The 24122-nt window shown below is 50.9% G+C and overlaps 1 protein-coding gene across 2 annotated transcripts in view; it reads left to right on the top strand.

Annotated features, from left to right (window-relative positions):
• Positions 1-5559: 5559 nt before the first annotated feature.
• Positions 5560-24122, top strand: part of WTIP (WT1 interacting protein) — an 83991-nt gene continuing 65428 nt past the window's right edge. The window contains exon 1 of one of the 2 annotated variants that reach the window (XM_063411021.1): positions 5560-7365. In XM_063411021.1, coding sequence (XP_063267091.1) covers positions 5925-7365 — 1441 coding nt within the window. In that variant the 5' untranslated portion in view covers positions 5560-5924. Of the gene's footprint in view, positions 7366-7388; positions 7552-24122 lie in introns of those variants that run through there. The other variant, XM_063411022.1, reaches the window with a different exon arrangement.

Consider the following 24122-nt stretch of genomic DNA (forward strand, 5'->3'; position numbering starts at 1 on the left):
AGGTCTTGATGCTTTTAAGGGAGAAACAGGATGAAATAATTACATGTATTTGTAGATATATCTTGATATGTTATACAAAAGAAAATTGCTGTTTGGATACATGTTATCTTTATCTTTCCTTCAGACTCCTTCACTCTCATGAGAAAAAGAAGTTTGCAGAACAATTTCCAGAAGAAAAGATACTTATGGAATTGCTCTTCCTATGGAAGTCCTGCTCAGCAACACTTGAAGATACCTGCAAACACTAAGCAATCCCAACCCTGCAATGCTGGAGAATGGACAGACCCCCAGAAGCCTCTGTGGCAGCACTTTGGCTTTGGAGCTGTGGGACTGACACTTTACTGCTGGGTGAATGCAGGGCCAGAGCTCTGTGGGACAGGGCTCACTGGGCTGCAGCATTTTGGGGGATGTGGAGAGGAGCTACAAGCTGGAGAGTGCAGAGAATGCAGAATACAGAATTCATTAGTTACACTTATGGAACAGCTCTATGCTTGTAAATTTGTTCTTTATTTTCAGTTAATGAGTGCTCCCTCTATAATACCTCTAAAATACAATGAAATGTAAATGTAACTGGTGTTCTCAACAAACCAATGTCCTCTTCCTTCTGAAATGATCCTTCTGATCACAGCTGAAGTGCGTTGTGTTGCCAGGTCAGCAGGTCAGTGCTCGTAGCCTGCCTCATTTCTTTAATGGGTGTGAAGAAGCACATGCAGTCAGCCTGACACCACCACCAGAGCAGAGGGGGCCATGTGTCTGGCAGCCTGACCCTCATGCAGTGCTTCTGTTCTTTATTCAGTGCACTAATGCTCTCTGATTCCTTTGCTGGATGAAGGTTTGTAGTGCTGTAATCAGGACTTTCTTTTTATCATATTAAGAGAATTTGTAGCTCCTCTAAGTCTCTGAAATCAGAAGCTGTATATCTTCAGGCCTCTTTAGAAGTACTAAGTGGGTGCACTGCTAACTGAGCTGGCCAAGTAAATGATGGATTTATGCAAATGTAGTGATTGCAAACTGACTGCACTGGAATATACAGTGACTGTCCTGTGAGTGCAAGGAGTTGTGGCCAGTGCCCTGTGCAGCCTCCAAAGCATGAGCCCCTAAACTGCCTGGGACAGAAATGTGATTATCTGAAATATGTAAGAGCAGTGGAAGATGAAGCTATAAAAGAAATAAGATACATATATGGTGCATTAATCATAAGTGCTTGGACAGATGTTGTCTGTCTACCCCAGCACGTTCACAAAGCGCCTGTTGTGACTGGAATTTTACAGGGTCTGTCCCAAGTTATGTTTGTGCAGCAGAGTGAATAGCTGCAGTTGCAGTGAATAAGAAGAATGTAAAAAATGTTAAATAGTGTTTTATTGCAGATTTAGAATGAGAAATGACCTGTAAGCCTGCAGAGTGGTGGTGGTCAGAAATACTTTAAATAGTTGTGCCTAGTGAGGGCAGCCATTCAAACACAGTGTGTGCTGTCTGCCAGAAGATGGTGCCCTAAAACACACTCTAGAAGTGCAATTTTTAGAAGCTGTGATAACTGTAAATGAGAATTAAAAAAAACCAGGTCAGAACAGAGCGATTTGTAAACAAATCACCCTAGTCTAAATACATATTAATATCCAAGCTTCGTATTCCGAAATTTTTGTTTATACTTAAAAGTATTACAACACAAATTAATATACAGGATCCAAACATGCAAAACAAAGCAATATAAACCGAATACAGCTACCACTTCAAAGAAAAGCAAAGCTTCAGTCTTCCATCCCAAAATATAAACATTTCTTAGCATATTTTTAAAATTAATTTCACAAAGTTTTTCGGGGTTTTGTGTTTGTTTGGGTTTGTTTGTTTTTTTGGTTTTTTTTTTTTAATCAGGCTCAAAACAGACCAGAGATAAAAGAATAATCATTTATGTTCCTTACCAAGAAACCAATCAATTTTAAAAGTGGAAAACACTTACCTTTTGGATGTCAAGGTGCAATTTCATTGATTTCTTAATGCTGGAGACAAAGAAATAAATTGCAAAAAAGCAGGTAGCATCCAGTTCGGTAGGCAAATCTGCAGAGCAGCTTCAAATTGCTCAGTTGATGAAGTGAGACAAAGAACTCCCTCCTGCATTGTCTCAGGTCTGATATTACACACACACACCACAACACAAGCCGTGGGGTTTTTGCCATTGTCTTCACCCGAGCTGCAGTTTCCACGGGGAGTTCTTACAGGACAGATTCCCTGTTCTCGCAGGACAGATTCCCTGGTCATAAACTGTCTGCAACTCAGGGAAGCAAAGCCCAGCGAGCAGCAGGTCTCCCTTGCAGGCGCTGGCAATCACAAGAACAGGAGTGCTCTGCCTGGGAGGCCCCCAGCTGATATTCACAGATCAATAACTCCACCTGGCTATTTTGCTCCCTTTAAGTCTCAGACAATGGAGTTTATTTAACAGAAGCAGCTGGCTTTCCTTATTATCTGATTTACTGAGATAACTTAAAATCAGGCATAAGGATAACCACACCAAACTACGAAATGAAGTTCAGCTTTTATAACACTCCCACAGCTCTTGTGCTCTTCGTTGCAGAAGTGTCAGTCCTTTTGCAGTAAATACATGTTACTGCTGGTTGTAATAATTAAACAAGTATTTTGAAAATTACTCAGGGAGAAAACCAGGATTGTCAAGCTGTAACTACCCAGTATTTTGGATTTTTGTGTATCTAACAGTGAGGAGAATGATGGGGCTACTTAGTACAGCAACAGCAGCTTTAACTCCACTCCTTTTGTTTGCACAGCCTGCTACAGATGGTGCTCTGTGAGCAATGCAGCAGTGCTGTGTGTGCTGTGTGCCACTGCAAGCATATTTATTTATTCCACCTGTTTGGCCCACACCTGGGGCTGTCCTGCAGATAAATCTGAGCTTCTTGGTGTGTGTGACAGAATTGCAACTCCCTGGTGAAGAGAGGGCCAGGAGCACTGCCCCTGCAGCAGGGCTGAGACGGGAACACAGTACCAGCCTGTTACTTATCAAGCATAAGCTTTCTAACAGTAAAAGTAAGTGTTTTTTTACCATTTGATCCACACTGCTCACTAAAAAGGGCTATTTCCTCAGACTCCCCAGTACATTTTTCCCATAAATTCATATCCAACGAAGCCCACACTTTCATGACTTATGTACCAACAGACAGTGCAGAAACCTGCTGGCAGCAGAAGCAGCACAGAACTGAGCGGCCTCAAAAGGCAAGGCAAGGGCAGATTTGTGGCTCAGAAGGACTGAGCTGTGGAAGGACACCTGAAGCTGTGGCTTCAGCTTTGCAGTTCCTGCTGGAAGGATACCTGCCCAAAATGCTTCCTCACATGGGCAGGGCTTCCCAGCATGTCCTACCCCCTCTGTCAGATTAATAATAAAGCCACCTCATGTTGTAAGGTTAAATTAAAAACAAACAAACACCAAAATACAACAAAACACCCTTAAGACAGAATACATTTTCTTGATGGACCAACCTTCCAAGCCGTCCATGAGCCTCACCCAACTTCTCAGGAAGACAACCTTAAAAAACTAAGTGCTGCTGAGCCAGTAACTGGAGAGAACAGCCTCGAACAGGCCCCAGGAAGGACTGAAGGAGCTCTGCAGCAGCACACTTGAGGGCAGCAGGTCAGGAGATGCCCACTGCCACAAACAAACTTCATCCCAGGTGCAGCAGATGAAGCCTCAAGTTAAAGGTGGTCTCCATGTGCCCTGTGGGAGGAACCTCTCTTTGTTCTTGGAAGGGATGTGTCCCTGTGAGGTGGCTGACAGCACAGACTGTGGGTGCCCTGAGACCTTTCCCAGAGTCCGTGGCTTAAACGGGACAGGGGCTGGAGCTGCTGCTTTGACGCCCCTCACAGGCGGGGCACATTTGCTGGGCAGTGTTTGCTGCTGGTGCCGAGGGAGCAGCGAGGGTCTGCACCAGGACACACAGCTGCAAAGGTGCCTTCGACCATCCACACCTGCCGCAGGGCTGCAGGGGAACGGGACGTGTGCCACAAGTAACACACGTGCCAGCAGCTTGTCTGGGAGATGGGCAAAAAGTGTCATGAAAGACGTGAACATAGAAAAGAGTACTTGACTCCCAAAAGTGGTGGACTCACAAAAGTTTGCTTATGTGTGTCCACCTGGATATGGACTGCATCTGTCATGCCTAACAGATTTGTTTTTCAGGTCTTGTTCTGCACATTTACATGGTTTGTTGGATTTTTTTTTTTCCTGCCACCCCTGCACACACAAGAAAACAGATTGCCAATCAATTGCCCTCCACTGCTGGGGACATTTTTGAGTACACAGTTACTTTTAATGTTTAATTAGGTCTGATAGCAGAATAAAATGTTCTTGGCACAGCAGAGTGCCTATAGCTCAAACCTGAGCCGTATTTCTCTCCTCAGAGGGCACTCAGCATCCAGCAGGGTAACGACACCCGTCAGATACCTGTTGTTAGGGCTTTGTCAGCATTTCTGCCATAAACACAAATGACGGTCAGGGAGCTGCAGCTCAGTCACAAAAAACAAAACAAACAAAAAAGCCCCAAAAAATCAAACAAAAAGAAAATCCACAACCAAACAAAAAAACTGTCGGCTACGATTTTGTATCGCGGTCTTGGTTCAGTTGCCGCTGTGAGGGGTTGATTTCTGACCCTCTTTCCCGTGAGCACACAGATGTAAATAGCAAGCGGCGCCGGGGTGTTTCATCACCGATCAACAGACGAAGCTCTTGCAGTTACACACACAGTAGCTGCTTTTTTACACTCCCGTCAGCTCACAGATTGCTTTAGGCCACAATATGTTTATCATATGTCTTAGCACTGCCTTTTTTTCTTTTTTTTTTTTAAAGACTTAATAAATAACTGGCAACAACCCTCAGCTGCTGTGCTACAAACACCAGTCCTTTCAGCAGAGGCACCTGGCCAGCGCTGGGGACTCCGCACAGGTGCGGGGCTGCTCGCGGCCCCCGCAGCGATGCCGCTGTTTGTGCGGGGGAGCCGCAGGCGGGGCAGGGCCGCCCATTCCCCACGCGGGTCCTGCCGGAAAGTTCCAGCGAGGGGCGCGGGCGGCGGAGCCCCCGGGCCGGGACCCCCAGCGCTCCTGCCCGGGCGTTCTGTGCGCGGCTCCCCGAGGCTGCCCGAGCGGGGACCCCCGGCGCGGTGACAGCCCCGCCGCCGGCCCCGGGCCAGGCTCGGCCGGCCGCAGCCGAGGAGGGAGCTGCCGACCCCGCCGAGCAGCGCCGCGGCCGCCCTCTCCCTGACTGACTCGGGGAAAATCATTGTTTGGCTCCGGCATTAACTACATTCCAGCGGGACGCAGCGCCCAGTCTCCTTCCTCGCATTCCTGCCCCACACAAAGGAGTCCCTGCCTCGCCGCGCCCCGCGCTGCGCCCACCGCTCCGCAGAGCCCCTCCGGGCCGGCCGCCGCCTTCGCCCCCGCCCGGGGGTGCGGGCGGGCCGCGGCCCCGCCGCGGGGCGGCCGCCAGGGGCAGCGGGGGCAGGGACCCGCCGAGCGCAAATTCCTCCGCGCAGCGCGCCATTGACTGGACCGAGCAACTTATTTAAGGGTGGAAAGTGACACAGGGGCGCCTCGACTGCGCCGGCCGCGCTCCGCCGGGCAGCCCGGCCGCCCCGAGCCCAGCGCCGCGGCGCGGGATGCCGCCCGGGTGATCGCCCCGAGCCCGGCCGCCGCCTCGCCGCTCTCCGGACAAGGAGCCGCGTCCCGCCGCTGCCCCGCCAGGACCGCGGGAAGGGGCTTTCTTTTGGGGCGCTTTTTGTGTTGCTGGAATTGAGGAATTTTTTTTGGCTTTTTGGCTTTTCTTTTTCTCTTCTTTTTTTTACCCCTCTTCTTTCTCTACTCTGGACTGCGCTTTCGCGGAGAGTTCACCGCCCTCCCCCGCCCCGCGCCCCGGGCTCCGGCCGAGCATGGAGAAGTACGAGGAGGACATGGCACTGAAGGCCATCAAGTTCATGGAGGACCTGTCCCTGTACGAGCCCTGCCCGGAGGGTCCGTACGGCCGGGGCGGCCGCCGGGACCTGGCGCTGCACCCCGACCTGGAGGAGACCAAGCGGGTCATCGCCGCCCACATGACGGCGGAGCAGCGGGGCCGGAAGATGAACGGCACCGCCGCGCCGCCGCCGCCCGCCGAAGCCTTCCCCGCCGCCGCCCCCTGCGGCAAAGCCGCCCCGCTCCGCGCCAACGGCCGCGCCGCCGCCGAGCCGCCCGCGGGCCCGCCGTGCTGCGAGGAGGGGCTGTGCACCCGCTCCGAGGTGGCGCTGCCCTGCTACAGCGGCTTCGCCGACAAGGGCAAGCGCTACTCGGCCGAGGGCTACCGCTACGCCGCGGGCAGCGCCTACGAGGCCGGCTACGTGGCCAAGGGCGGCGGGCGGGCGCCCGGCGGCCCGGACGGCAAGTTCGGCGCCGCCAGCCCGCGGGCCAGCCTGGCCGCCGCCTCGCCGGGCCCCGGCGCCGAGCACGGCAAGTTCTCCAGCCCGCGCTCCAGCCTGGGCGGCGCGGTCGCGGTGCCCTACGAGAAGTTCTCCAGCCCCCGCTCCAGCCTGGTGGTGCCCGGGCAGGACAAGTACGGCAGCCCCCGGGGCAGCCTGGTGCAGTACGACGGAGCCGCCCTGAGCCCCCGCTCCAGCTACGCCAGCACGGCCAGCGACACCAGCAAACACTCCAGCCCCCGCGCCAGCCTCACCGGCTACGACGGCGGCGGCAGCAAGCCCAGCAGCAACCGCACCAGCGGCATCAGCATGGGCTACGACCAGCGCCACGCCAGCCCCCGCTCCAGCACCGCCAGCCAGTACTCCTGCACCGCCAGCCCCCGCTCCAGCTACTCGGACTGCAGGTACGGCCCGCCGGGCTGCGCCGAGCCCGAGGGGGCGGCCGGCGCCGGGCTCGCCCTGGCCAGCCCCCGCTCCAGCCTCTGCGGCCCCGAGGGCCGCGGCTCGGCCGGCCCCGCCGTGGTCAGCCCCCGCTCCAGCATCTCCAGCCAGAGCTCGCGGAGCTCCCGCGGCTCCATGAGCGCCTACCCCGAGCTGCAGCTGCCGTCGCCCCGCTCGTCCCTGCTGGGGCCCGGCCTGCAGGAGGACGGCGCCGTGCCCGAGCCGGGGGACGCGTACCACCGGCTCCGGGCGCAGTCCCCGCCGCGGCACGAGCAGCAGCACCCGGCCGGCGCCCCCGAGCCGCCCCCCTACGCCTACAGCCCCACCAAAGGCTCCGCTCCGGCTCCCAAATTCAAGCTCCCCTACCAGGTGACGCCGTGCCGGGAGAGCGGCCCCAGCCAGGCGGAGAGGCGGCTGGAGGCGCTGACGCTGGAGCTGGAGAAGGAGCTGGAGATGCACATGAAGAAGGAGTACTTCGGTGAGTGGGGCGGGGGGAGCGGGCGGCCGGAGGGCGGCGGTGCGCGGGGCCTGCCGAGCCGGGCAGGCCGCGGAGGAGGCGGGTGTGCGATGCCCGGGGCTGCTCCGGACCAGGTGCCTGCCGAAGTCTCGCATGGCCGCAGACGCTGTCTGGTGTCCGAAGTGCTCGCACCGTAGTTCACTCCCGGTATGTGAACTCTCTCCCGTCTCTTCCCAACGCGGTTTGCCGGGATGTTTGCCGGGATGTGTGATGCTTCCCTTCCTACGTGCGGATGGGAGACTTGGCTGAAGTGTGACGAGAGCTGTGTGTGCAGTCGGGCCTTACAGTGACTCTCGTTTGTTTCCCTTCCTCACGGGCTGCTGAAGCTTCTCTGCTCACTCCAGCACCCCAGAGTTTGTGGTGTTTGCGGTCCCGCTCTCAGTCAGGGGTAACTATTGCAGATGATGAGTACGGCTGGTGGAGCAGTTCGTGGTGCCTCGTTCAATGAATTCTTTGGGCGAGTTCTCAGTACCTGTGGGAGCCCAGCCTTGTTCCCGCCCGGAGAGGCCTCCAGGGTTTGCTCAGCACACAGGGACATCTTTGAGGAGGGGAGCCCTCGGCCTTTGCTGAGGTTAAATTGGCCTGTTGGGTCATCACCTGAATTTTTGTTGCTTCTTTGTGGAAGTAGCCTATTGAAGTGCGGATGAGCGCACGTGTTTTATAGCCGCACTAGTTAGGATTAGGCTCCCCTGTTTCTTGCTTTGTACTGGGTGGCAAAGGCTGAAAACACCTGTGAAAAGTTGATCCTGGAGCGTGCAAGTGCTGCCCCGGCTGCGCTGGGGCTGCAGGTGAGCGGGCAGGGCAGGGCGGCCCGCAGGAGCCGCTCCTGCGTTCCCTGCCTCGCAGGGCCAGGGCTCCGCAGCGCTGTCTGAGCTCCCGGGGGAGGAGGAGGAGGCCTGGGAAGGTGAGGGGTGCGGGTGAGCCAGCCCACCCAGGCTGGAGGCGATGCTTGGTGTGCTGCCGGGCCCTGTGCGTTCCTGAGGATGGAGCCCTGAGTTACCCCGGTCGCTGTTTGAATCGCGAGGCTCGGCCGGCTTTTGGCGTGCTCTGCAGGGAAGGAAGGAGGGGCAGGGCTGCCTTCACTCGTCCAGGAGAGACACCTGGGCCGGCAGTGGCGGTAGGGAAGTGAGCAGCAACTTCTCCAGCAGGAAAACCTCTCTGTGAGCTGCAGTGGCAGAGTTCCTCCAAGCTTTTGTGCCCGGACAGAGGAGGCTGAATGCAGTGCTTGCTGCCCTCCTTCATCCTGCTAGGGCTGATAAGGACGCTGATTGATCACCGGCTGCATCTTTTGCCGTGTTGGCACTTGGCAGGACTCCTCAGCAGCTGAGGGGATCCTGCTGAGGGCGGTTCTGGTTCCCTTCAGAGGATGTGCAGAAGCTGCATGGGGCGTGGAACACAGGAGCTGCAGGAAATGTTACCTTCAGCATTTCCATGGTGTACAGGGAGAGACCGAGGAGTGAAGTGTGAGAGCAAGAAACAAGTTACCTGTCCTGAGCCTCTCCGAGGTGTTTCCAGTGGCCTGGGAAAGCTGGGTGTACGATCAGGGGCTCGGGGGGCAGTGTGGGGAATCTGTGTTGTGGATAGATTTTCTTGTTCATCAGAGTTTGGCTGTTCCAAGTGTTTGCCCGTGGGCTGCACAGCGACGTCGCAGCAGGCCCAAACCTCGGGAGATGCTTCCAGGGCAGGGTGAGCAGAGAGCCGGAGAAGCCTCTGGGCTGCTCTGGAGGCTCCTGCTGTGGCAGCATGAGGGACCACTGCTGTGACTTCCACCCTGGAAGCAGGTGAAACCCAGAAAACTGGGGTGCTTTGAAAGAGAAAGTTGATTTCTGTGAGCTGTTGAGGCTTTGATAAATCCTGGTGGATTTGATCCCAAGTTTTTTGTTCAGAGGACCCATGTGGGTGAATAGTGAGTTTTGGTTGAGCCAGTGCATGAGAGGCTGGCAGGGCTGATCACAGGCTGTTGGGTCAGAGTCAAACAGAGTGAGAGGAGAATAAGGAGAGTTTGTTCTTAGTTTGACTTACCTGAGATTGTCTTAAACAAGCTAATAAAAAGAAGCAAGGAAAATTCATTGTTTTTATTGCTGTTTGTATGTGCTGCAGCTGTAAAGTGTCTGCTCAGCACTGGTGTCTGGCACACTCCAGAGGCAGTGGTGGGTGTTCTTTGGTGCCTGTGGAGAACACAAGTGTTGAGCCAATAGGTCCAGCAAGATAGAGGGAACAGAGGAGATGTTTTACTGCCTCTTAATCAGATGAGCTCAGTTGTCTAATGAGTAAATGCTGCTATGAGGACACCAAGTGTTTACTGTGCTTGGTGTCCTGTCATCTTGTTGTTGTCTGCCCCCCACACCCCCAGTAAAATTAAAAACTGAGCAGTGTGCTATTTTGAACCTGAGGTCAAGGGATGAGCCAGCTCTGCTTGGAGGAGGAGCAGCTCTCCCCTGCCTCCATCCTGGCTGTGGCTCAGTTTGTGTGAGTGTTCCCCCAAGGGTGCTGGTGCTGGCAGGCCCTGGCTGCTTTCCCACACCTCCCTGCTCTGCTTCAGGAGGGACCCATAGCCTGGGACAGATAAGCACAGGATGGGGAGGAGTTCAGGGCCTGATCTCCAGAGAGGCTCTGGGGGAGCCAGGCCAAGCAGGGTGCAGGCCCTCGGTGGGCTCTGAGCTGTCTGCCCATGCTGGGAGCTCTGCTTTACTGCTGCAGCTTCTCCACCCTCCCCTTCCTTCTCCCAGGCCTCAGTGCATCTGTAGAGAGAAGGAGATGCCTTCCTAGCCTTGGTTTGATCTGAGTAAAGATGCCAGTGTGGCCAAAGGAAGGCTCTGCATCTGCCCAGGTGAGGGACAGCACCATTCCACTTTCAAGTGCTCCCACCAACAGCTTGCAGCCACCTGCACTCCCTGATCTGACCAGAACAAAGCCTGCAGAGAGGGAGGGAGAAAAGGGAGGGTGGTTTGGGGCTGGATTGTTGAGCTGCTGCAATTCATCCTTGTCCAAGAGATGGCTGGAGCTGACTCAAGGCAGAGGGTGCAGACAGAGGGCTCTGGGAAGCTGAGACCCTTCCTTTGGCAGCAGCTGAATTGGGTAAAGCTGTGTGACTGTGTTCTCTTGTAGCTGCTTCCTGTGCATTCCCTGCCCAAACCTCTTCCTCCTCAGCCCTCTGAGACCCCCTTGTCAAGGTACTGACAGTTTAGTAAATGTGTTTGGTTTACTGCCAGATGCTGAGAAGTGAGGTAAAAAAAGTACTTTCACTCATTTTTATAACTCTTTTGAGCTGAACATTGATACAAGGTGAGGTAAAGTTGTTTCAGGAATGCTTTTTAAATTGAATGTTCATCCAGAGGTGTCAGCAGGACATTCGTGGGTGTTGGAAAGTCATGAGCTCAGGCACTGTCTTAAATTCTATTTTCTTTGCAGAACACTTCAGTCTGAGGTCTAGGTGTTGAAAAAAAAAGTGTTAGGTTAAAGTTGTATTTTGGCACAGCCATGCAAGTCATGCATCCTGGTGGGACTGACTGTGGAGCTGTGGCTTGTGACCTGCCAGGCAGGGAAATGCTGACCAGTTGGGCTGATTTGGCTGTCATTTTTGAAGCAGATCTCGCTGCTGGTGTGCTGTCAGCAGTGGCAGGAGGGTGTGGAGGGGTGCAGGCAGCAGTCACACACTGCTGCAGCCACCCCCAACCAGGGTCCTGCTCATCTTGGCCACGGTGGGGGAATCCAGCACCAGAAGTGACTCAATTGTCACACTGCCCTCTGCTAAAGATGCAAGGGGCACCTGATCCTGGGGAGGTGGGGAGTGCCTGTGCAAAGTCTAGAGAGACAAGCAAGTCTGCAGCTCGGCCTTGTCCTTCAGCTCCCCTTGTGCAGGCAGTGCCCTCTGTGAAGGTGCCTTTGCCCATCTCTGTGTGTCCAGAGCCTTCCCCACCCCTGGCTGCCCCTCACCCCAGCTCTCCCAGCTGAGATGCAGATCAGGGCGAGTTCATGCCTGTGTGCTGCTGCTCAGGGAGAACCAGGGATGCTGTCACAGAGCTGCCACCTCCTGCCCCCCACAGCTTGCTCCTCACCCTGCAGAACAAGGCAGGGCACCTGCAGGAGGTTTGCCAAGGGCAGCAGGGATGTCTGGGGATGAGACACAAAGACTGGATTCTGTTCATAATGCAGTCCTCAGTCCAGCACAGCCCGTGCCCACCCTGGTGAGCAGCCTTGACTTTTAAGAGCTCTCTCTTTCCAGAAGCATCCAGCAGTACAGCACATGTGTTTGGGAGCACCACCAAGAATCAGTGCTGATAACATGGTGCTGAAAAGCCTTTGCCCTGGTAGGTGAGGGAAGGGAAGAAATAAATCTCTAGGTCCATGCAGGCCCTCTCTGCCCTTTTTTGTGTAGTCATCCATGTAAATCTGGATTTGAGCCCTGCTATATGCTCATGAATTCAGAGTTATGTTTGTGCTTGTTCTGTGTGTGCAGGTTGATGTGGTGGAAGGGTGTTTATGCAAGTGAGATCAAAATTAAGGCAGGTAACAGTGGTGAGTCTCTAAAGGCTGTATTGCATAGAGATGAAATTTCAAAATTTGAATGAGATTTAGATGAGCTTGCAGTTGGTGATCAGAACACTTGAGAGATTTGCTATGGAGTTGTTTTAGTCTTAGTCTTAGGAGTTCCTGAAGGTTTCTCTGTGAAATATTAGATCTTTCCTGTTTCCATCAGGAATGGAGGTAATGATTAGTAGCAGTAGTAGAGGTAATGATTAATACATCATATTGTTTGGGGGGATAAGCAAAGATTTATTGTCTGGTAAATTCTTTATATTTCTCTATTGCTGGGCTTTGAAATTCATTGGGTATTGGTAAACAGCTGGTGTCCTTCAGCATTTCCTTCAGCCTCAGTTGAGGCTGTCCTGGGAAAAAAATTGCCTTTGATAGGGCAAACAAATAGAAATAAACTCACATGGTGGGGTCTCCTGAAGTGTTCAAACAGGCCATGTATCTCAGAGTTATGGTTTATTTTCTAATCTCCCTATTACACCTGGAAAATACATGGCTGAAACTAATTTGAGAGTGCTCAGGCTTTTCTAACCAAAGAGCAAGAAAGCCCCCAAAAAAGAGTCAGACAAGGGAGGTGAGTGTTCACAGGGGCAGTGCAGGAGGAGCTGCTGGGGAACCCGTGGAGCAGCAGCATCCTTGTGGCTCACAGGTACCAGGAGCCTGTCCCTGAATGAGGCAAGGAAATCATGGTGAAGAGTGATAAAGTCTGTATCTAGAGCATCATCCAAAGGAGAGGAAGGAGTAGGAAGGTGAGGGGAGAGAAAGTAGAACTCATTAATATGAAAAAGCATGGGATAACACGAGTCTGCAGAGCTGAGAAAAAGGAGTCTTGTCTGTGGCATGAAATGTGCTGTGAGGGGTGCTCCTGAGAAGGCTTTTTGCAGTCCCTGCTAGCCATGCACACCCTTATGACTCCTTGAAGTTGGGAATAGTGATAGAATAACAGCAGGGGAGAGCTGTGGAATATGTGTGGTTTTGTTTTATTAAGTACTAGATACATGTAGAATTAAGTACTAGATACATGTTTTATTAACACTAGATACATGTAAATTCCCACTGAAATGGGAATTTGGATGGCTGTGACTTGGACAGAAGCCTGTGCTATGAATGTGGACAAACGTTCTCTTATCTTCAGTTGCATGACACTTGACTGTGGGTAGGGTATTGTTTCACAGCAATCTTTTTGTTTGCTTCTTTTTGTTGCGCATGTTTTTACTCCGTTGTAAAGGCACTGTGTGTAAAAGGGAAAGAAGAAAAACATTCTTCAGAGAAGTGCCACGTGTTTGATTAGAGGTGGCAAGGTGAGGTTTCCAGCACAGGGGTTTGTGTCTGCAGGACTAGAGGTGGTGCACACACACATCCTGCTGTGCTGTCCCCTGGTGTGTGAGCTGCTCTGCTGCCCCAGGCCCTGGGAGATGCTCCTGTGTGCGCCTTTGGGCCAGGCTGTGCAGCAGAGTGCCAAGGGAGGGAAGGTTTGCAGGGGCTGGGTGGAGCCTGTGCTGCAGTTGGGTTTGCAGTGGGAATGCTGTGAGGAGCACTCAGCAATTCAGTGCTTCTGCTCAGCTTTTAGACTTGTCACAAGCTCCAGGCCAAGGCTGTGTTGCTTTCCTCAAGGATAAATTCCAGAAGGCTTTTAAACATACCCTTCTCCCTTTGCCTACCCCTTCACCCCCAAAAAACCCCAAACCAGCCACCTCTGCTCTCTCATGTGGGTCAGGGAGATATCCTAAGCAAGACTGAACCTCAGAAAGGGTTCTGTAGCAGAACTGAACTCCTATGGGCAGTTGTTTCCCTCACCTCTGTGCTGGATGTTCCACAAAGATTTTTGGGTGTGGATGTGCTGTTTGAGGTGCAGTCACTCACTGGAGGTTCATTCATGGGGTGTGTGAATTGGCAGGAAATCCCAGTTTAATGACTTTCATGGGTTCTGTGGACACTGTAGTTTGCAGAATAGAAATGCTACCCTGCTGTGAGGGAACAGGTCAAAGTAGCTGTTTTTATAACGTGATTAAGTTGGGGTTTTTTTCAGTGGAAAGCATCCCTGAAGTTGTACAATTTTTACATCTAAAATGTGTAAATGGTACAAGTTTGTGTGCTACCACTGATGGATTCATGGCAGCAAGTCTAGGCTGAAATCCTTAATATCCACAGTTAATAAATAAGGATGTAAATGTCTCTTAGTTGTGTGGATATTGGGTGCTTAGAAAACATACTCAAAGGAAGGGAATTTGCCTAATCCTAAAGTGATTATTTTTAAAAAATGCTAAAATGATTATTTAAAAAAGTGCTCCAAACTTGGCAAAGTAATTTTCAGGTATATAATAGGATTGTTCAGCAATGGAAAGAAAATAAATAATAGTTTATTTTATAACAGTAAATAGTTTTATGAAGATCAGAACATTTAGGTAGACTTTTAATAAGCTCTAGACTTGGTCTTCCACCAACATCATATGTCCCAAATATCTCAGGACAGCACTTCACAGCAGGTTGGCAGGGTCTGGTTGGTTGTGTCCAAAATAATTTCACATTCTGTAGCTGGAGAAGCTGAGTATCTCAGAGAATGATGTGGTGGTTGATTTTTGTGCCCCTCCTGGACAAAGTGCCTCCTCTGTGACAGGGATGGGGATGTGTGAAATAAAAGCAAAAGTGCAGCAGCCAGCAGGATGGGATGCAGGGCTCTGCATGATGTCTGTGAGTTTTGAGAGGAGCTCAGACAGGCTCACTGTGGAGGGTTGTGCTCAGCTGCCTGAAAGGTTCAAGTCCTGGCAGGACCATCGTACCTGGGGATGTGATGTGGCATTGCTTGGAGCTGCTCCAGGGGTGTGACAGCTCCTGAGGCTGGCAGCAGGATTCCTGCTGGCTTACTAGCCTTCAGCTCTGAACAAAATTAGCAAATGTGCTAATCATCAACCAATAAATGTGGTGTTTGGCTGGATTTTTATGCGATTTTTCAATGTGCCTGTGTGGGTGCTGTCTCTGGAAGTGGATTTTCTGCTTTTTTTCTACATTGGAGCAGATAGTTCTGTGGTATGTGTTACCTCTTCTTACTAACCTCACTGGGTTGTTTTAGCTCCCTGTCAGCAAAGCCTTGCTTGTTACTGTGCTGACACTGAGCATAAAAAAGCAGCCAAGCAAGCCATGTATCTCTTCCAGCTGGAGTATTTCACATTGTCTGAAACTTCATTCCTTGTTTCTTGGAGCAGTTTTTACTAAATCTCTAATGTCACATTTATGTGTTCCAGCAAACTTTTAAGAAAAGGCCTATGACTCATTAAGGAAAAACCCCAGAGCACAAACCCTGCTTTAATGCTCAGCTGAGAACCACCATGCACATGAACATGGAAGGGCTGACACAGAGGGGCTCAGCTGGGGGGGAGGATTTATTGCTGGTGACACCTATTTCCAAGTTTTAGATGCTGGAAAAGTTCTTACTGGCAGGCTTTGCATGAAAAGCTGTAGACAGCGGGGGTTGAGCCTCAGTTCTGTGTTGCTGGGGTGGGCACAAGGGCCACTGTCCCACCCTCTGTGCTGGGGAAGGGCTCCAGCTCTGCCTGGCCTGCTGAGGAAACCTTGGCTGCTGGGCTTGGTGCTGCTCAGGGAGCCCTGAGGGGCTCTTGGGGCTGAGCTCCCCAGCAGAGAATTGAGCTCCTCAGGTGCTGAGGGTGAGAAATCAAATGACTTTGAAAGAGGGATATGACTGGGGTGGAATAACAGCACAAATACTTAATCATCTCCCCCCACTCTAATTGTAGTCTTTGATTGCAGGCAGCAGCAGTGAAATGCGTTTGGCCTCTTGTGAGGGTTGAAGAGAGTTTGGGAACGTGGGGAGAAGAGCAGGGAAGGCAGTGTGCGAGTGTGAAGAATGTTAGTATCAGAGGTTGTCCTGAAATAGGGAGCGGGTCAAATGGACAACCAGGAGGCATTTCATAGCTTACAAAAGGTCATGTCTCATATGTAATGTTGCTCTTTTAAGAATTTGGGTGAACAAAGTTGTTTCAGTTCAGAAAGTATTTATAGTTTTTCAGAAAAGTAGATGGCTATTGTGGAAGGACTGCTAGGGACTTTCATTGCTTCCCACCCATCCAGACATGCATTTAATTGGTGAACTGTTTCACTGCTGACACCTCAGAACTCCTGGAAAGAGAAAACAACATGTTTTCTTCCTTTAATGTGGTCACTTGAAAAAATTGGAAAATTTCAAAGTTAAAATAAAGAGAACCAAAAAGCCATTCCTAAATGCAGTTTGACAATTGTGCATGTTTAGATGCTTCAGCTGGCTTGGATCGCATTTCCTGTGGTCTGTGGGGAGCCCGTGGCCTCTCCCAGGCATGGGAAATACCCTTTTGTTCTGGTGGTCATGGCACAAACCCTTCCCCTGTGCTGCAGCTCGTCCCCAGGCGTGCAGGGATGCCAGGGTGAGGCTCCTGGGCTGGGCTGGGTGGTCCTGCTGCCCTTTCTCAGTGTCCCCCTGTACTGGCACTGTCCCCAGGGGGGCATTGGGGGGGCAGCCCTGACTGGGGTCCGTGGCTGGGTCAGGGGCTGTGAAACACAGTTCATGGATGTCCCAAATTTTAATGCCAGTAATTTGAGGCTCCTTTTTGTGCCTGTCTCTGGCAAGGGCAAAACTGCAGCGTTTGTGTGTGTATTGGAAACCTCTGCTAGGAAGAGATTTCTAACCAGGAGGGAGAAGTGTGATAGTGACTGTGATAAAACAAACATGGACTTGGCTGAGCTGAGACAACAAAGGGCTCTGCTGCTGTGGCTGGTTCTGTTTTCTTGGCCTTGTGGAGATGACATTGCCTTCAGTAGCGTTAGAGTTAGAGCAGGGTCTTGGTTTTCCATGTTTTGCTGGTGTGAAATTCCTGCTAAATCCATTTGTTTGGGTCAAATATTGAATGACTGGAAAATAATCACTGACAGAGTGGTTCTGAGTGAGGGGATGGTGAATAAACTTTGTCACTTACCTGTGGTTTCCCCTGCTCCCAGGAGTGTGTTAGCCTGGCCGTGTGCTGCTCTCTGCTGCCCTGCCTGCTCCTGTTCCCAGCACAGAATGCAGCAGGATCAGCTCCCTGTCTATGGATGGCCTCACCTGCCACTCCTTCCATCTCTCCAGAACCGTGCTGGTTCAAATAGGAATGTTGATTTAGGGGTTTGTTTAAAGAAAAAGGGAAGAAGCAAAAGATATTTGAGTGCAATATCAGCTAAGACAAAGCAGTGGTATAGTGGGCAGTGGAAAGGGCTGTGACTGGTAAAATCTTGGATTCTCTGTGTTGTGGCAGTTGCTCTTAACCTTGAGCATCCCAGGTGTAGGTGCATTCTCAAGTGTAGGTGGGGCAAGCAGGCAATTCCTCAGGGAACAAGTTTTGATGAATGGCAATAACTGTTGCAGCTCTATTCTTTTTTTTTTTTTTTTTTTTTTTTTGCCAGGCAGTTATGTGAAAATTTCTGCAGTTGGTGGGTTGCCCATTTTTAATCAAAGCCATGTTTCCCAAATCTAAACACTCAATAGAAAACAGACCTGCACACCAATCAAGTGTGTTAGAGTCCATATTTGGAGCTGGTTTCAGAAATAAGCATGTAATTTTTTTGAAGTGTAGGTCAGTAGCTGGTTGTCTTGGGAAGTCTCTTGGCTTGTTGTACCTGTTCCTGGCCAGAGCAGGGCTGGGCCTCGGCAGTGCCGCCCTGCAAAGCTGCAGTGGTGCAGAGCAAGTGATGCACTTGCCCTGTTGGAAACCCCACATGACTTGAGTGCAGACCTTTGTGGCTTGGCTCAGGGGGGAAAAAGCCCTCAAGACATCTCAAAATTCATGCAAAGCATTTAGAATTCTTGCAGTTTTATTTAGAAGATGGAGCACATCTGATAAACCCAATGCTGCCTCATGAATGACAGTCCTGTTTGAGTCGTGGGGCCATGATTGACTTGTTCCTGACAGCTGGGAGTCATCTGGAGTTGTTTTTATTACACCACAGAGATCAGGGAATACATAAATTCACAGCAGTGCTTTTCCCTGGGCCTGTTTCTCTGTCTGGCTTGTCCAGCAGCCCCTGCACCTCCCAGACCATGCCCACCATGGGATGGCCACGTGTGTCACTGCTTTGTGCTGGGCTGTAAAAGCCACGTGCTGTTTGCCTGGGAACCTGGCATTTTGACACATAAATACTTGTATCCCGCTTTGCAGGAAACTGGTGACCATGAGCAGGTGGAGTCAGTGGTGTGGGAGAGGGCCCGGGTGTCCTGCTGGCCTCTTTCAGCTTGTACAAGGTCACTCCCGGGCACACTCTCAGGGTGCGGTGGGGGATGAGTGTGATGAGATGAAGGCTGTGTCCAGATGTGAGTTGTGCATCCTCTGCTTTTCTTCTCCTTGTTATCTTCTGCACAGAGCAGGGCTCCTTAAAGGAATCCAGAGCTAAGCCTGCAGGGGATGTTCAGCACAGCTGCAGGCACAGGCAGGGGTGATGCCCATGAACTTCAGCTGCTTCCAGAGATCACCCTGGTGCTGCCTGTGCTGACTGAGGTGCTGGGGCTCTGATGACTCTTGCCACTGTCTTCCTTTGGTTGCTGCCTTTTTTTTTTTTTTTTTTTTTGGCAGCAAAATCATAGGTCCAGCCTATTCTTATTTAATGTCTTTTTATGAAATCTTGGGAGTCACCAAGGTGCCAGACTCAGATGCTGTTTCACAAGCAATTAGAAAAAAAGCTTGTTTTGCTTTGCCTGGAAGGAGACTCTCCCAGTCTCTGTGTGTGTTGGTTTTGAGGGAGACATTCCTGTGCCAGGGTGGTGACAGTGACAGTGCTGGGAGGTGTTGCCTGTCCGTGGAGGGTGCTGCAGCATCTCCTGCAGCTGGTCACTGCCAGCTCAGAGAGAGGAACCCAAACCCACGGCAGCTCTGGGGCTTCGAGCACAGCAGGGATGGGGTTTGCCCCTTGCAGGAATTTCTGGCAGATGGAGAGGTGGCAATTCGCTCACCAAACCCCACATTGCCTGAGGGCAATGGGGCAGTTCCACATGGGGGTAGAATGACTGGAGTGCCAGACCACTCCTTTTAAAAATGCAAACCAAAAAAAAACTCCCTGACCCATTAAGAAAATGTAAAAAGAGAAGGGATAGCTTGGGTTAGGCTGGAACAGCCTTGCATGGTGTGTAAGAGCAAACTGATGGTGGCTCTTTGGGAAAAGGCTTTCTCAGCCCCTCTTTCCCACCTGGGAGGAATCCAGGCCTGTGAAGAACCAGCCCAGAAAGAGGTGATCCACAGAGGCTGCCCCAAAGAAAACACTCTGAAGTTGTGCCAAGGGCAGACTTGCAAATCAGCTTCCTGGTGTGCCAAGTGTGTGAAGCTCTGCTTTTCCCTGCTTCCCACCTCCAGGGCTTTGTCTGGCTTCCCCGTGGGGGTGGCAGGAGCAGGGAGCAGCTCAAACCCATGTGGTGGCTCTGGCTGGACACCACATCTCACTTTGTCTGATTTACTTCTGTAGCTTGTGAAAGGGGAAAAAGTGAACCCACAACACAAAGCACCCAAGCTCCTGAGCTGAAGGACAAATCCCAGACGCCTTTGTGATAGAACTTCCTTTGAAATTACTGGGTGTTTTGCTTGGTTGGACTGGCAGAATTGGGAAACCTGGTGTTAGATTATTGTAAGGTCAGAGGAATAGTGCATTTCAAGATTGAGGGAAGGACTTTGTTGTGTTTTTCTGACAAACTACCCCTTGAATATTAAGCACTGACTTAGAGCTCTTCTGTTCCCAGCTGGGTCAATGCCTGCATGGGGAGTTTCTAGCTCTGCTCCAGGTGTCACATCCTCCAACTCCCAGCCCACATTGTTGCTAAGGGTGATGTGCACTGCCTGATCCCAATGGTCAGAGTTCCTCTCTTCTGCTCCTTCGGGTGGGGTTGTCTCTGCTTTGACTCCTCTTCCCTCTCAACGTCCAAGTGCAAGGTCTGTGTGGGCTTGCTCAGAGACCACGGCTTCAAGGACTTGGCTCCTCTGGTCCTCAAGGCTGCTGTGATATTTAAAAGTAGAGAGGAAGAGATCTGCACTCTGTGGGGGAACATCTCTTCAGAGGGCAGTCACTCTAGGAGTGCTCACCTGTGTGTGCATTCGGGGAGATTCTAACTTAATGTTCCCATACAGTGGAAAAGGCAAGAGAGTACTTTGATTAAAAAAAAACCAGGGAAGCTTCTGAGAGTTCTGGCAGATACACGGTAATATTTGCTTAAGTTTCTGAGAAATATATTATTTCACTTTCATTATGAGGCTTCTGCCTGTGTATTTGCATCCCCCTAAGTGTTTTCTGGGGTTTTGCCATTTCAAGGCCATGTTTGTTGGTCCAGAACTGCCAGCATCAGGGCTGAGCTGAAAGTGGTATAAACTCACTTTGTTTTTAATTTGAGCCATTTTCATTTTGACCAGGGGACCAAATTATAGGGGCACTGTGAGGGAATGTGAGGTCATGACTTTAGTTTTGCTTGTCCATGTTGTAAATTTGATTTGGAGTGCAACCAAAATGCAGTGGGGTGAACGAGAGTGTGCCCTTCTGGAGAGACAAGAGCTGCACACCCAGGTGACAATGATGTGTAAAACATCTCCCTAAAGGGTGAACTTAATTCCTGTTTTGAAGGAAGATCTGGGAACTGGCTGTGCTGCTGCTGCAGGCTCTGTTCTGCATGCATCGTTTCCTGCTGGAACACTACTGTTCCCAAAATAATAGCCACCAGCCAGAAAAAGTGTCCAATAAGCCTGCAAATCAATTGCTGTTTGAATTTTTTTGACCATGCAGCTCGCAGTTTCTCACCAAGCAGTTGACTTTAGTCATCAAAGTAAGTGTCAACTCGGGATCTAAATTAAGTAAGACTGACTCAGGGTCAAGTGTGACCATTGGGGAACAAACAGTTGCATGTTTGTGCTCATCCTGCAGCTCAGGGCAGGGCACAAGCCTGGAAGCACCAGGGGGAAGGGAGAAGTGAGATAAGGATGTTCTGTGCAGGCTGGAGTATAGGGATCAGAACAGGTGCCAGTCCACATGTTTAGTCCTGAACAGGAATAAAATAGTTGAGTTGTTCTTCTCTCAAAGCCATGAAGAAATGGTGGCAAGGGTTGTGCAGGGAAAGAGGAGTCTGGAGCCTGGGGGACAGGCAGCGTTAAGTGTGAGCTGAAGGTGCTCCTGTGCCAGCAGGTGCTGAGCCCTGCCCTCCCCAGCAGTGAAGGGCTGGGCTGGGAGCTCAGGCTGCCCTGCGAGGACAGGGCTGGGGCAGGAGGAGAGCAGCCTCGGCTGCTCCCCACTCACCTCTGTGCTGCGGCTGCTGGGTCAGGGCAGGACGGGAAAGGGCTGCGTGTTCCTCCTTGCACAGCCATTCCTGCCAGCCTGAGTCACTGCCTCCACTGCAGGGTAAAAGCTGTGGCTCCACCAGCTGAACACCAATGGGGAACAACCATTTCGAGTGATCTCTTAGGGCTTTTTTTTTTTTGCTTTGCTTTGTGTGAAGAAACCTCTCTCTTGCTGTGGTGGAAGGAGGCAACTACAGAAGACAGTTTTGTGACTGGTACTAGAATGAAGCACAGTCTGTTTTAATTGAGGATCAACAATGATTTCTTCTCTAAGAGGGACAATTAGCTCCTCTGGAGAAATTATAAAATCCTTCATCTGTCAAAGGCACCAGTGGGAGAAGCAAGGGATGTGCAGGCACCAGCTCAGTACCAACTGTGTGCTTCACTCTTAACCTTTCAGAGAAAACACAGTGGAGAGCTTCATCATTGATTTGGTAAAAGCTGCCCTTATTTTCATGAATATAATTACAGAAGAGGTTACATTCATCTGAAAACAAAGGCTCTAGTATTTTTTTTTTAAAAAAAAGCAGAAATAAATTTTCAAAACCCCCAACAACTAAACTAATTCTTTTAGCTAGTTTTCAAAAGATAAGTTTTGTGGGTTGTGTTAGTTGCTTTGTTGGGTTTTTTTCAAGGGAGCATTGAGCAACCTTTTCTTGGTGAATACAGTGAAAGGAGAGATTCCAAAAGGGCTTTTGTGCAATTAAGGGAATGTTTGCATTAGGTTGTGCTGCAGTGATTTAACACATTAGAAGGAAAAATCCCAACTGAGTGATTTACACACTGATCTCGAATGTTTTGATCAAAGGTCAGACTCAGAAATGCATTTATGCTTATTTTTAAGTCCAAAGTGAATCCAGTGGGGAGTTAAAACTCTAAGTAGGCATTTAATGTGTAAATATTCACAGGTAACTCTTTACTTAGCCATGTCATTTTGCTGTGAATTTAGACAGGGTGGGATTTACTTGGAAGCTGAAGTCCAGACTCTGCCGGTACCTACAACAGGGAGAGCATTTCTGTAGACTGAACTGACTTAGAATATTTCATATATAAATTTGTATTTTACAGACTTGCGGGAGATCCAAAGTAGGTAGGGAGATGTGAAAAGGGGTCAGGAAAAGGAAAACTGGTTGATTTTTCTCAAGGCCAGCAGTCTCCAGGTTCAGGAATGGCCCATCCTGACATGCAGGAAAAGGCAAGAGGCCTGCAGGGGTGAGCAAGGGGTTCTGAAGAGAGAAATGGAAAGGGTGTGAGTAATGTAGAAGGGGTGGAAGCAGGGGCAGGTGACCTGGGGGGAATATCAGGCGACACAGGGCTTCTCTGGAGCTGGCCCTGGAGAAAGACAGGGAAGTCAAGAAGTGCTCCTGCAGATATGTGAGAGAAAGGAAAACCAGGGAAAATGTGAAGCAGGGGTGCTGGGTTGGCCTTCTGTGATGAAAAGCTTGGGGAATTAGGGGAGAGCAGTGGTGAGCTCTCAGCTTTAGTAAAGCTTTTGATACTGTCGCCCATAACATCCCTCTGCACAAACTGGTGAGGTAGAGGCTGTGAGGTGGACTGAAAACTGGCTGAGGTGTGACCAGCAGGATGAGGCTGAGTTGGAGCCAGTCACCAGTGGTGCACCTCAGAAGTCCATGCTGGAGCTGGTTGTGGCATCAGTAGGGTTTGACAGTAATCTTCATTAATGATTGGGGTGATGGGATGGGGTACCCCTCGAGCCCAGCCTGTGGACTGCACCACCATGGAGGACTGCTTGATAGACTGGATGGCTGTGGTGGTGCTCAGCAGGACCCTGACAGGCAGCAGAAATGTGGGAATGGGAACCTCACATGGGAAATGGGAAATTCAGCACAGGGAAAAGCCAAGTGCTGCTCCTGGGGAGCCACAGCCTCATCCTGAGCTGGGAGCTCACCTGGCTGGAAGCAGCTCTGCAGGAAGGCCCCCTGGGGCCCAGGTGGGTGTTGGGCAAAGGAAACCAACAGCAGCTTGAGCTGGAGTTCAGGCTGACCCTCCTGGATCATGGGGATCCAGCTGGAGCTGCAGGACATCCTGGGTGCCCCTGTGCTTGGTCCAGCCACAGCATCTGGGCAGGTTGCCCACAGCAGCTGTGCCTGAACCAGGGCTGGGTGAGGTGTGTCAGGTTTGGTGTGGGGCTCTCCTGGGTGGGAGGGACACTGCAGCTCCCAGCCCATGGTGCGTGGAAGGTCCCTGTGTGTGGGGAGCCTGTGGGGAGCTCAGGTCTCATCCAGCCTTCCCAAAGGCAGCCCTGCCAGTGCCCACTGCTCAGGGGGATGCCCTGAAAGCTAAAAGGGCACCAAGCAACTACCACACAGTTCATAAGCAGATGTGAATTATCTTTTATTTCTTTTGCCATGATCCTGATCTGAGCCACTGCTTCAGCAGTAGGGCACATCCCCTGACATTGCACGTGAGGTTTGCACTGGGCTCTCCAAGGACGGGTGCACAGGCAGCAGCTCAGGTGGAAAGGGTTGCCTCTCTTTATCACTTCTCTGTTTTTCTGAGTGTTTTAATTAAAACCAGAGAGAGGAAAATTTCTCACACTGTTTCCAATTTTTAGTGGTTTCACCTGCTGTTGAAAATTGCATCAAGACATAACGGGAAAGGGATGATGTAAAGAGGGAATGAATGCTCCTTTTAGTGGCTATGAATAGAGGCTTCTCATATCAGTTGAGTGTTGACTTATAATTATGAAAAGATTACACGTTTCTGTTATTTTTTGCCAGTCCTATAACACATAAATTAACTAACATTTCACCACTTCACATAACCTTTCAAAATGGAGAAGGGAGGCTTGGCTGATGAAATTCATAAGATCACATCTATTTGGAGATGTTTACTGTA

The sequence above is a fragment of the Prinia subflava genome, chromosome 13 (genome assembly GCF_021018805.1).
Source record: "Prinia subflava isolate CZ2003 ecotype Zambia chromosome 13, Cam_Psub_1.2, whole genome shotgun sequence".
NCBI classification, from domain to species: Eukaryota; Metazoa; Chordata; class Aves; order Passeriformes; family Cisticolidae; genus Prinia; species Prinia subflava.